Source organism: Salvia hispanica, chromosome 5 (genome assembly GCF_029641045.1).
Source record: "Salvia hispanica isolate PSC_SH4W2 chromosome 5, Shi_PSC_v1, whole genome shotgun sequence".
NCBI lineage: Eukaryota > Viridiplantae > Streptophyta > Magnoliopsida > Lamiales > Lamiaceae > Salvia > Salvia hispanica.
The window spans coordinates 28,065,252-28,077,057 of record NC_142696.1 but is presented as its reverse complement, the minus strand read 5'-3'; the positions used below and the strand labels follow the sequence as shown (position 1 = coordinate 28,077,057).

Here is an 11,806-nt window from a genome sequence, read left to right as displayed (position 1 = left end):
TAGTACTGTAGTGTAATGGTATAACTTGTAAATAAAATGACTTGCATAAATAATGTGTTGTTTAACTGTTCTAAAATTAGAAAGTTCATATTTTTCAAGAACGAACTAGTAAGAAAATAGTTCAAAATTTTCAAAGACAGATGGAGTATTTGTTATGCGTCATTTATGCAAATGAATAGTCTTGATTCCAATAGCGTCTTCCTCTTATCTCTTGCCTGTTCGCCACGCCAACCACACATCAAAATATAATACAATATCTAGTACTTCCTCTGTCCCAAATAAGTTGGATCAAAAATTTTGGGCACGAATATTAAGAAATTGTGTTGAAAAAGTAAGAGGGAGGAATAAAGTAAGAAATGTAAAGTAGATGATGGAATAAAATAAGAATGACTGAATGTTTTGTTTTTTGTCAAAGAAGGAAATGACTCAATTTAGTTGAAACATCCCAAAATGGTCTTAGTTGGGACGAAGGGAGTAGTATAATATTCCTTTCGACCCACTTTAGGAGTCCCAATTGAATTCGGTACGGGTTTTAAGAAATGTTTGGGAAAGTTGTTGAAAAAAGATAGTGGGATGTGAGTCATATTTTTTTTATATTAGTTTTATAATAAAATGTGAGTAGAATGAGATTTGGAATGTGAGCCTATTACCTTAGAAGATTCAGATTAAAATGGATAATCGGAACTCCTAAAGTGGGAGGGTATTTTTTTTTACAAAAGATATACTAGTATAGCATATTTTATGTTTTGCATATGCAACGGGTGGTGAATCGTGAATGCCCAAGTCTTAAAAAAAGGGGGATAATAAATGGAAAAGAAAAATAAAAGAATGTAAAAGATAATTAAATGATACTCTCTCCGTCCCCGATTAAGAGTCACGCTTTTCTATTTCGGTCTATCCTTAATTAAGATTCACACTTCATTTTTACCATAAATAGTAAGTAAGTCTCACATTCTACTAACTCAATTCACTCACATTTTATTATAAAATTAATATAGAAAAATGGGTCTCACGTTCCACTAATTTTTTCAACCAACTTTACTTTACATTTCTTAAAATCCGTGCATGGTCAAAATGTGACTCCTAATGGGAGACGGAGGGATTAGTATATTAAAGTTGCCATATTTGACTTTTCACAAATGGCCAAGCATGACAGTGATAAGCATGAAGATATAGTGGAAATTCAATACGATCCACTAATTACTGACATTTATAGAGTCGGTCTTATGTTAAAGTTAAAGCAGAAGTAATTGTGGCACTTCCACTCCAGCTCATCATAAGCTTATCAATGAAAGAATCTTGGTAATAGTAATAGTGTAAAAATTACCAAGGATTCTTCATAAACAGTAGTCGTGCGGGACGCATTTTGCTCTATATAATTCCAAAATTGAGAGCAACTGATTTGGAGCATGCAAAGTGATTTTTTTATAAAAGAACAAAATTTGAGAGAGTGTGATTGAGAGTGAGAATGGGAGGAGATGGTGATTTGTTCGAGACGCGAGCAGGGAGAGGTAGAGCAGTGCACAGAGGATTGTGTGTAACAATATTAGCAGGCATAGTTTGTGTTTGGGTTTACAGATTAAGTCACATCCCTCAAGAGGGAAGATTCAGCTGGATTGCGATGCTCTTCGCCGAGGCCGTCTTGGGATGCTATTGGATTATCTCTCAGTCCGGCCGCTGGGCCGTCGTCTACCGCTTCCCCTTCAAGGATAAGCTTTCCTCAAGGTACCCAACTCTCAATTCCCATATAGAGACGTATGCAAGTTTGATTAAGTTCAAGTTTTATAATTTGGGGAAAAAGGAATATAAAAATATGTTGATTATATTTTTTCAGCTTGTGTTTTGATACAAATTCACGCGGATCCATCTTAAAATCATTTGGTGATAGGAAAGCTCTATGAGACGTATATAGTGGTTTCAGTTGGTACACCAATGTGGATAATTATATTATGGAGTACATTATTTAGTTTCAGTTGCTAGCATCCTCCCTTAGAAGGGTTGGATTTTTTTTGATAGGTTGGATTATTGATCGAAATTTTATGTCCATAAAAATTATTGGGTCAGTCATTTTTTTTCAGTTTCAGCATAGATATGAGTCAATTAAATTTGGCCCACGGTAGGCGACCCACTCTAATACCATGATAGAAATTCGTGAGTTATATCCTTAAATCATGCGATGATAGGAGGAGGGGGGGGGGAGCTAGGAGACTTATATAGTAATTTCAGTTTTTGTTGTACACCGTCGGATAGTTATACTATATTCCCTCCGTCTCAAGGTAGTTAGAACATTTCTTTTGGTAACAAGATTAAATTGATATACATTATTTTCACTAACTTATTACACTTACATTCTACTCCCTCTGTCCCGCTTTAGGAGTCCCGGTTGAGGCGGGCACATGTTTTAAGAAAAAAGTGTTTGAGTGTCCAATAAATAAATGTTGTAGTGGGTGTTGGGACCCACTTCTAACACTTTTTTATTAGTTGTAGTGGATGTTGTGACCCACTTTTAACACTTTGTAGGCATTTAAGTATTTTTTAATTTATCTCAACCAGTGCTCCTAAAGCGGGACGCCCAAAATTGATCAACCGGGATTCCTAAAGTGGGACGGAGGGAGTAATATAAAACCAATATATAAAGTGGGACAGCATCACAGTGGGACTTTAAATCATGGAGAGAGGATACTATTTTTGCCAGAAAAATGAAATGACTCAACTATCTTGGAACAACCCAAAAACAAATACGACTCAACTATCTTGGGACTGGGTATTTTTTAGTTTCAATTGACAACATGTTTAAATATTTTGTTCTTATTGCTGAATTTTCTATATATAATTTGACTTCGGTGTAGTTGCTATGTCCAAAAGAAACTGAATATATTGAATTTTGAAATGCTCTCTCCGTCCACGAAAAATAGATAAGATTGTGAACGGCACGGGTTTTAATGTATAATTGGTAAAGTAAGAGAGATAAGGAAAAAGTAAGAGAGAGGGAGGGAAAAGGTAGTGGAATGAGTGTTAGTGGATTGCGGGTCCACATTTAGAATGATGTGAGGGGTTAGTATTGGTTGAAAATTTCCTATCTGAACTTTGTCTATTTTTTGTGGACGGATCAAAATGACAAAACTTGTCTATTTTTCGTGGACGGAGGGAGTATTTACTTCGGGCTCGGGTTGATTGCAGATACGGGGAGAAGGTGCCGGCGGTTGATGTGTTTGTTTGCACAGCCGATCCAGTTCTAGAGCCGCCCTCTCTGGTGGTGAACACGGTTTTATCAGTCATGTCCTACAATTATCCATCCCATAAACTCAACGTCTATTTATCCGATGACGGCGGCTCTCAACTCACTTTCTATGCTCTCTTTGAGGCCTCTCTGTTTTCCAAATACTGGATACCATTCTCCAAGAAATACAACGTCGAGCCTAGGTCCCCCGCAGTCTATTTTTCTCGTACCATTGCTGTTGACGATTCCAGTTTCGCCCTAGAATGGACCCATGTTAAGGTGAAACTAATGAGTTTGAGTTGAAACCATTTCATTTTAGACTAACATTGTAGTAATTTGTTTTGCACCAGCGGCTGTACGAGGATATGAAAGGCCGCATTGATTCAGCGGCTGCAAAGGGGTCTGTTCCGGAACATGTGAGGGGTCAGCATAAAGGTTTCTCCGAGTGGAATTCCAAAGTCGAAAAGCAGGATCATCATTCTATTGTTCAGGTTATTCTCAGCTCATATCCTCATCCTCCTCTGTTTAATTAGGAGTGATATTAAAGTTGGGTGTTTCAGATTTTGATAGATGGATGGAATCCTGAAGCAACTGATGTTGAGGGGAACAGACTGCCCACACTGGTGTATCTGTCGCGTGAAAAGAGGCCGGGATGGCCTCATAACTTCAAGGCTGGATCAATGAATGCATTGGTAAATCAATCAACCCACTGATCAATTCATCTCTTTGGGAATGATCACACTTGTTTTTGCTGCAGATAAGAGTGTCGTCTGTGATCAGCAACGCGCCAATCATTCTCAACGTGGATTGTGATATGTACGCGAATGATCCCGATGCAATCAAAGACACACTCTGCTTCTTTTTGGACGAGAACCATGGCTCGCAGACATGCTACGTCCAATATCCTCAGCAGTATAACAATATTGTCAAGAATGATATTTATGGAAATCAAAACTATGCAACTGACAATGTATGCCTTTACTTTATACTTGAATAATAAATTATGGAATCTTTGTTTGATGTATTAACTTGTGGTGATGAAGATTGAGCTCTCCAGCTTAGATGGTTTCGGTGTGGCCCTATACGTTGGCACCGGATGTTTCCACAGGAGGGAAAGCCTATCGGGGAAAAATTTCTCCGGAAATCACAGGATTGAAAGCGGAGACAACGGAAAGAAGGCAAGTGTGGAAGAGCTAGAGGATGCTGCAAAGGTCTTAGCCAATTGTAGCTACGAGAAGGGCACTCTGTGGGGAAAGGAGGTTCGCCTCGTCTCTCTTGCTAATCAATGAATGGAAAAGCATTAGGCACCGAATCAATGACAAGTTTTTTTGATGTATCTATGCAGATGGGATTGGTGTACGGATGTCCCGTGGAAGACATAGTGACGGGCTTATCCATACAATGCAGGGGATGGAAACCGGTGTACTACAACCCGAGTAAGCACGCCTTCAAAGGGGTTGCTCCGACAACCTTGGACGTGGCTCTCATTCAGCACACAAGGTGGTCCGAGGGCATGTTCCAGATCTTCCTCTCCAAGTACTGCCCCTTCATCCTCGGCCGTGGCAAGATCAGCTTCGGTGGCCAGATGGGATACTGTATCTACCTCCTCTGGCCAGTGCTTTCATTGCCTACGCTTGTCTACGGTGTCATCCCAGCTCTTGCCTTGCTCCGCGACGTGCCCTTGTTCCCAAAGGTTTCTAGCTTGTGGATGGTTGCCTTCGCGTACGTCTTCGCAGCCAAGACTGCTTACAGCCTGGCAGAGGACGTTGCGGTTGGGGATACAGTGAAGGGGTGGTGGAACGTGCAGCGGATTGTGGTGATTAGGCGGATGACGGCCTATTTATTGGCGTTGATAGAGACGGTTATGAGGATGTTAGGGCTCTCGCAGTCGGCATTTGTGCTGACTGCGAAAGTGGTGGACGATGAGGCGGAGAAGAGGTACAAGAAGGGGTTGATTGAGTTCGGGGGCTCGTCCATCATGATGATCATCGTTGCAATGGTTGCGCTGCTCAACCTTGTGGCGTTAGGGTGGGGGGCGGTGAAGGCGCTGTGGTTTGGGGAGGAGGTGTTGTGGGCGCAGCTGGCCATCTGCGGAGTGTGGGTGGTGTTGAATTTGCCAGTCTACGAAGCACTCTTGTTTAGGAGGGATAAGGGAAGGATGCCGATGCCAGTCACAGTAAAGTCGTTGATTATAGTGTCCACAGCATTGCTCGTTTCTGTCTACTAACGCATCACTCTCAGGATTTGTATTCATCTACTTTATCGAGCTCTAATGCTCTACTCCTATTCCTACTCATTTTAAATAGGAGTAAAACATTATTTCTATTAAATAATAGATGGACATATACCCTCTCTACTTTTTTTTAAAAAAATTGCAACTCTTTCCAACTCAGTGTCTTCCTTAAAAATAGCAACTTTTAAACCTTTTATTTTAGAAAATCATTACACCCCTATACATCAATTTATTTACAACTTATACCATTAACAAAGTAAACTCCATGATCCACTAATATTAATTTCATTATTATTTTTCTCTCTCTTTCACTTTACTAATTTTTCTCTGCCTCTCTTTTATTTTATCAAATTGTGCATTAAAATCCGTGCCGTTTCAAATGTTGCTATTTTCAAATGTATGCATCCTAGAGTTGATACGCATAGATAATTTTCTATCGTCTATGCTTGATACGCCGTTAACTTTCTGCAGCTTCACAAGCTATTCTTTTCATATTTTTACAAAATCTCTAATAGCATCTCTAATCCATGAATTCCCTTCATTGTTCGTGCTAAACACTTTTTACTCCATCTCTTAATCAAGAAACACACGTGCAACCCTCCATCACATAACTATCTTTTCTCTTAACTATTCTCCCACTATTTAATTTCTATTCATTTTATATTTCTAATTAATTTATTATAAAATTTAATTAAATTGAAAATTTAATTTAATTAAAATACAAGATTCATTATAAATATAATAGTCACATGCAAATTAATTTTAATAAAAATTTTAAATTAATATTCAAATTAAATTCGCTTTAAATCATAAATAAAAACATTACTAAAATCAAATTCACGTGATAACAAGAGTATAAACATGCTATTAGAATTGAAAAGAAAAGGAATAAATAAAAAATCAATACAATAAAATGAGAAAATATAATAAAAATAAAAAAACGAAATGTTGGATTTGATATTTAAACCGACAACCTCTATGATTTTTCCAAGGCTAAACCCTTGATTTTGTATTAGAATCAAACAAATTAATATACTCTCTCTCTCCCTTAAAAATAGGATCTTTGGGAACGGCAGGAGTTTTAATTTGAAATTAATAAAGTACGAGAGTTGTATAAACAGAAAGTGATTGAAGTATTGTTAGTGGAGAATGATGCTCACTTTATAAGAGAGAAAAAACTTTCTAAAAATAGAAGGGCTGTTTTATTGAGACAGACTAAAATGGAAAAGAAGATTATTTTTATGGGACGATGGGAGTATAAAGCAAGAAAAAGTCCTTGAAGTGTTACTAATTCTCTCACATCAAATCACAAGACCATTCGCAACACAAGATGATTGCAAAGGCGTCCCGATGCTAGCTCGTCTTGGAGTCGAGTTCAAGCCAGCAACGAGACGTGTTGTTGATGTTCTATGCATCAAGAAAGTGCAATGGGTTTACTTCAATACCCCCAATTGGCGATCCAAGATGTCGCTGGTTTTTTGGTAATGAAGGTATTACTGTGGAGTATCCTTTTTCACGCTTTGTCATATTATATCAGTTGGCAGCGACCAATTAATTTATTCCAGATTTGTAATACTTCTTTCGTTCTGCCATAAGTAAAACAGTCTTTTGGATACGTAATTTAAGAAAATTATGTGTAAAAAGTTTATTAGAGAAAATATAGTAGGAGATATAAAAATACTTCATAAACATGAAAAAAGAATAAACATTAAGAGAGAACAAAGTAATAGATGATAGTTGTATATTTTGCCAAAAAAGTAAATGGTTCACTTTAAGTGGGACGACCAAAAAAGTATTATAATATTTATTCAGTGATGAATCTAGAATTTTTGGTTTTGGAGATGCGATCAAATAATTACAGTGATGTGGAGTTTTAAAACTTGATCGATCTTTGATCCTCCTGAATATGTTTTGTCAACCGCAATTTATGTCATTTTTTCATTAAAACTTCCTCGTGTAAAAAAATAGTACAACTTGAACGAATTTCACTATTGAAAATGGAGATATTTAAGTTATATGTTATCAATGGTTTATTTCATTTTTTGATGGGTGTGTTGTATTTAAATGCAATGGAAGATAAATACTATATATATGCAGAGAGGATTGAGAAATATTAATACATATTGAATACTCCTACATCACAACCAAATTTAAAAAATACTCTTTCTATCCCATAATTTTTTCATTTTTAGTCTAACCTATTTGAGTGTATTTTTTAATCTTATAAACTTTTTTCCTCTAATAAGGTGGGACATTTCTCCACTGACAATATTTCAATTACTTTTAATTTTTGTATAATATTTTAAAAAAATATATATTTTTTTATAAGTTCCATTCTTCCAATAAAAATATGTGCACTTTCAATTTCCATCCGCCCTATAAAAATATGAGCATTTCTATTTTTAGAAAAATGTCTCAAGTCATTACCATATACATCAATTTATTTACAATTTATACCACTAAGGCCCACATTGTAGCTCATTAGAAACTAATAATAACGTGGACTCCACTATCCACTAACAATACCTAACTAACTTTCTCATTTTCTTACTTTACCAATTGTGCATTAATTCATTTATCATTTCAAATGCCTATATTTTTATATGACAGAGGGAGTATAATATTTAATTTAAATTAAGTTGGTGGTAAAATAATATATAGAACATGTGAAATAGTTGGAAACCATAAATAGTTAACAGATAATATGTATAGTTGTAGGAGTTATTTCTTAATTAAGAAATGGAAGAATAAAATAGTTAAAAGTGGTGTGAAATCCATTAATAATTAAGCCAACCATGAGATGAAAGGATGAGATGAATCCAATAATTAAAGGATGAGATGAAATTAAAATCCTTTGTCGTGGATGCACAAAACTGAAGCATACATCCCCGCGCATTAAAAAGGCCCCATGATCTGTTAAAGCCAACCAAGGAGCTAGGCCCAAGTCCAACCCTTTAGACCGACATATTTTACTTCAGATTGGTAAATTCAAATAAACACATAAAGAATTCTTGCCGTTATATTTTGCACAAAAAAATAGAGTACACGAGCATAATTAATTTCAGAGAGGTTGTAGCTAAGTGCATGTTATAAGGTAAGATTAAGTTAAATGAGAATTGGAGCTTCAAAATTCCACAATTTTGCACACTAATAAAAGTACAAGATCAAACTCTTGATGCTCCAAGCTTTCTCTCAAATAAACGCTGCAAAATGTAGACTTGCAAACCGCTGGCTACAACCAGAGCAGCTGATTCAAATATGGCTTTATGAATCGCTCCTTTGCTCATTCTCTCATTCACTGAAAACCAAACAAATCAATACACTCATACTTCCTCTGCATTTATGGTCAATATGAACGGATAAACGAAAAGATATAAACGCCCATTTGCATCTCCGAACTACAGCGGTGCTCATATGAACAACAAACACAATATACAGTGTAAGTGCAAAGTTACCTATAGCCTGACGATCAGTTTGAGCCTCTAGCCAATGCTGCTCGAACTGAATATTGTACAAAGCTTCCTCTAGCTTCCCAATATGCTCATAAAGAGGTTTGAAATGCTCTGCACATGTCAACCCAACCAGTATGCAATTGAGTAAAAACAAAAAAATAGTCCATAAAAATAAAACAACAGGAGACTGAGAGAGAGTTGACAACCAGTATGCAATTGAGTAAAAACAAAAAAGTAGTCCATAAAAATAAAACAACAGGAGACGGAGAGAGAGCTAAATACCGTCTTTAGCATGCTCATCATGGTACAAAAAGTGACCAGCATGCACATCAAAGTCTATGGTTTCATGATACGGGGACTTATTGGTGAAACAGAACCGGTAAACTCCTTGATGATAAGCCACAAATTCATGCTTGTCACTTGTCTTGTCTCGGATGTCATGGACCTGTTCATCATTTGGTCCCTTAACCTGATGATTTTGCAATATTCATCAGGTCAATCTCATTATCTGAAACATATAATCAAGTAGAAGAAAAGAGAAAATTCAGGAGCACCGAGTTTCAAGCAAAACTTAGAATATAGCTCCAAAACTTTCACGTCACTGCAAATTCTGCTGCTACTCTTCAAGATGTAAACTTATCAAGTATAAATCCATTTTCACCCTCTCAAAAAAATCCATTTTTACATAATATGGTGACATTGGTAAATACCTAATTAGGTTTTGCAAAAATGAGTTTTAAGAAGATCTCTGGGAAAGTGTTCAAGAATTAGTGAGTTACACAGTCTTGAAGTGGCATGACAATAAAGAATGGAAGCATGTAAAGTAAAGGATACCATCAGTAGCATACTTAGTTCTCATCATTTATGTTCATTGCAACTAAAGGGAAGAGAAAACTCAAATTAATATGTCTCTAATACAGATGATTCATAGAACCAAAGGTTAAACAAGAAATTTACCACAAGGTCTACACCATCTTCACTGTAATGCCATGTATTCTCAGATTTAATCACCACAAAGGAGAAATGAACGGTGTTTCCATACTCCACCTTGTGAGAGAAGCACTCTTCTCTATCTATCACAAATCTAATACCAAAAGCCCCACCGAAACTGCCTAGCATTACCATCAGAGCCACTGCTGCAACTGGAAGCCTCATCTACAACCCAATAGCATAACTTCATCATCAGTTTTTACAAGGGAAGGTGAAAGAGCCTCATGGGGCACAAATGTAAATACACACACACACAGGTACATGCAGGTTATACATGTTGTAAATCTATTGAAAACCAGTTCATTCAATTAATCTTGTCAGTTGTCATTGTAAACAAGAGAACCATCGCTAACTATTCAAATGTGCTTTACAGCTCAACCATGTGAAATTGTATGCATTATACAATAATGTTCTGATTTATGAATTAATTATAAAACTCACATTGTTTGCTTCTCCATTATTATGGACTGAGGAGCATTTGATATAGAATTTACCCAGCTAAAAACAATGCGGCTACGCGGTTTAGTGACACAATCCCTAAGTCCAAAACAAAATTTCAGGAATCCCAAAAATCAAATCTAAAAAATGCTCCTTTCCCAAATTAACAGGAAGTCAGGAACAGTCCATTCCAGCCAAACTTTGTGGCGATAAACATTCTGACATATATCGTTCAATAATTTTTAAAACGACGAATAATTAGCACCAATCTCCAACAGAAAATAAAAAGGACTAACAAAATTACACGCGATCGAAATTGACTCCGGAAATGAAAACGCACCTTGAAATTTGTTTGATCGTAAATCCAAGCGAGGCTATCGAGCAAAGACTCTGGGAACAACAGTCTACAAATTGGGGCGAAGGTCAATGACTGAATCTATGTTTGTAGCGGAAGCGTGGGAATTACTTATGACATGGTTTTGCCAACCATCGCCAGTAAAAAGCCGACACCTGTACTTCCATACTTGTTTCCATTTCGGTCATAATTAGGAAATCAATACTTTTGTTTCATAAAACGAGTATAGAAATATTAACTACTTAGTTGATGGAATAGAAATGATACCCTCAAAAAATTCACGCATGTAAAATGACAGTTTGGCAAAGTTTGAGGATGATAAGAAAATTTTCCTCTTTGCTCATCAATATATTTATTACTATTAAATATATTATATACTACATCCGTCCCAAAAAAATATGAGCAATGAAATAACACGAGAAGTAATGCACAATTGATAAGGTAACAATATTATTAGTGGTATTTTAATGGTGGTATAAGTTATAATTAATAACTTGATGTATAAGAGTAATAAATTAGGATAACTTTCATAAATAGAAATGCCCATATATTTATGAGACAAATAAAAATGAGAAGTGCCCATATATTTATGAGACAAATGAAAGTGGAAAGTGTACATATTTTTGGGACCGAGGTAGTATATTGAATTTTGAAATATATAATGGTATAAATTGTAAATAAATTGATTTATATGGGTAATGAGTTATGGACAAGTTTCTATAAATGAAAATGCCCATATTTTTATGGGAAGCACAAAAACAAGTATACATACTCCCTCTGTCCCAACTAAGTTGCTACAAAACTTTTGGGCATGGAGATTGAGAAATTGTGTTGAATAAAATTAAATGAAAGTAAAATAAAATAGGAAAGAGAAAAAAGTAAAAGAGATAAAGAGAGAAAAAAGTAGATGTTCAAATAAAGTAAGAGTAATTGGATGTTTTGTTTTAATCAAAAAGGGAAATGATTCAACATTGTTGGGACGTTCCAAAAAGGAATACAACTCAACTTAGTTGGGACGGAAGGAGTATTATAATAATATTTAATAATAAATTAAAAGGGTGTATTAGGGTTCTTACAGGTCTATAGTATCAAACACTGCACAAATCACAGCCCTTGGA

General features: G+C 35.9%; 2 protein-coding genes across 2 annotated transcripts; one reads left to right on the top strand and one right to left on the bottom strand.

The window, feature by feature from the left end:
- Positions 1-1,270: 1,270 nt before the first annotated feature.
- On the top strand, positions 1,271-5,488 carry LOC125189188 (cellulose synthase-like protein E6). The gene is made up of 7 exons (XM_048086446.2): positions 1,271-1,725; positions 3,181-3,499; positions 3,571-3,711; positions 3,781-3,912; positions 3,978-4,190; positions 4,264-4,479; positions 4,566-5,488. Exons 1-7 carry the CDS (start codon positions 1,469-1,471, stop codon positions 5,445-5,447), a joined length of 2,160 nt encoding a protein of 719 aa, XP_047942403.1. The 5' UTR covers positions 1,271-1,468; the 3' UTR covers positions 5,448-5,488.
- Positions 5,489-8,454: 2,966 nt separating this feature from the next.
- On the bottom strand, positions 8,455-10,821 carry LOC125190262 (transmembrane emp24 domain-containing protein p24beta2-like). Its single transcript, XM_048087519.2, has 5 exons — positions 10,674-10,821; positions 9,863-10,060; positions 9,188-9,374; positions 8,909-9,016; positions 8,455-8,751 (listed from the first exon to the last, which is right to left on the bottom strand). Exons 2-5 carry the CDS (start codon positions 10,058-10,060, stop codon positions 8,618-8,620), a joined length of 627 nt encoding a protein of 208 aa, XP_047943476.1. The 5' UTR covers positions 10,674-10,821; the 3' UTR covers positions 8,455-8,617.
- Between the last annotated feature and the right edge of the window lie 985 nt (positions 10,822-11,806).

Bases quoted from the DNA above. Each gene is read 5' to 3' on its own strand.
- LOC125189188 (XM_048086446.2), top strand. From the start codon at position 1,469: ATGGGAGGAGATGGTGATTTGTTCGAGACGCGAGCAGGGAGAGGTAGA. The intron at 1,726-3,180 runs GTACCCAACTCT...GGTTGATTGCAG, and splicing joins AAGGATAAGCTTTCCTCAAG to ATACGGGGAGAAGGTGCCGG. The intron at 3,712-3,780 runs GTTATTCTCAGC...TGGGTGTTTCAG, and splicing joins ATCATCATTCTATTGTTCAG to ATTTTGATAGATGGATGGAA.
- LOC125190262 (XM_048087519.2), bottom strand. From the start codon at position 10,060: ATGAGGCTTCCAGTTGCAGCAGTGGCTCTGATGGTAATGCTAGGCAGT. The intron at 9,375-9,862 runs GTAAATTTCTTG...CAAAATCATCAG, and splicing joins AAGATGGTGTAGACCTTGTG to GTTAAGGGACCAAATGATGA. The intron at 9,017-9,187 runs GTATTTAGCTCT...TGACATGTGCAG, and splicing joins TGATGAGCATGCTAAAGACG to AGCATTTCAAACCTCTTTAT.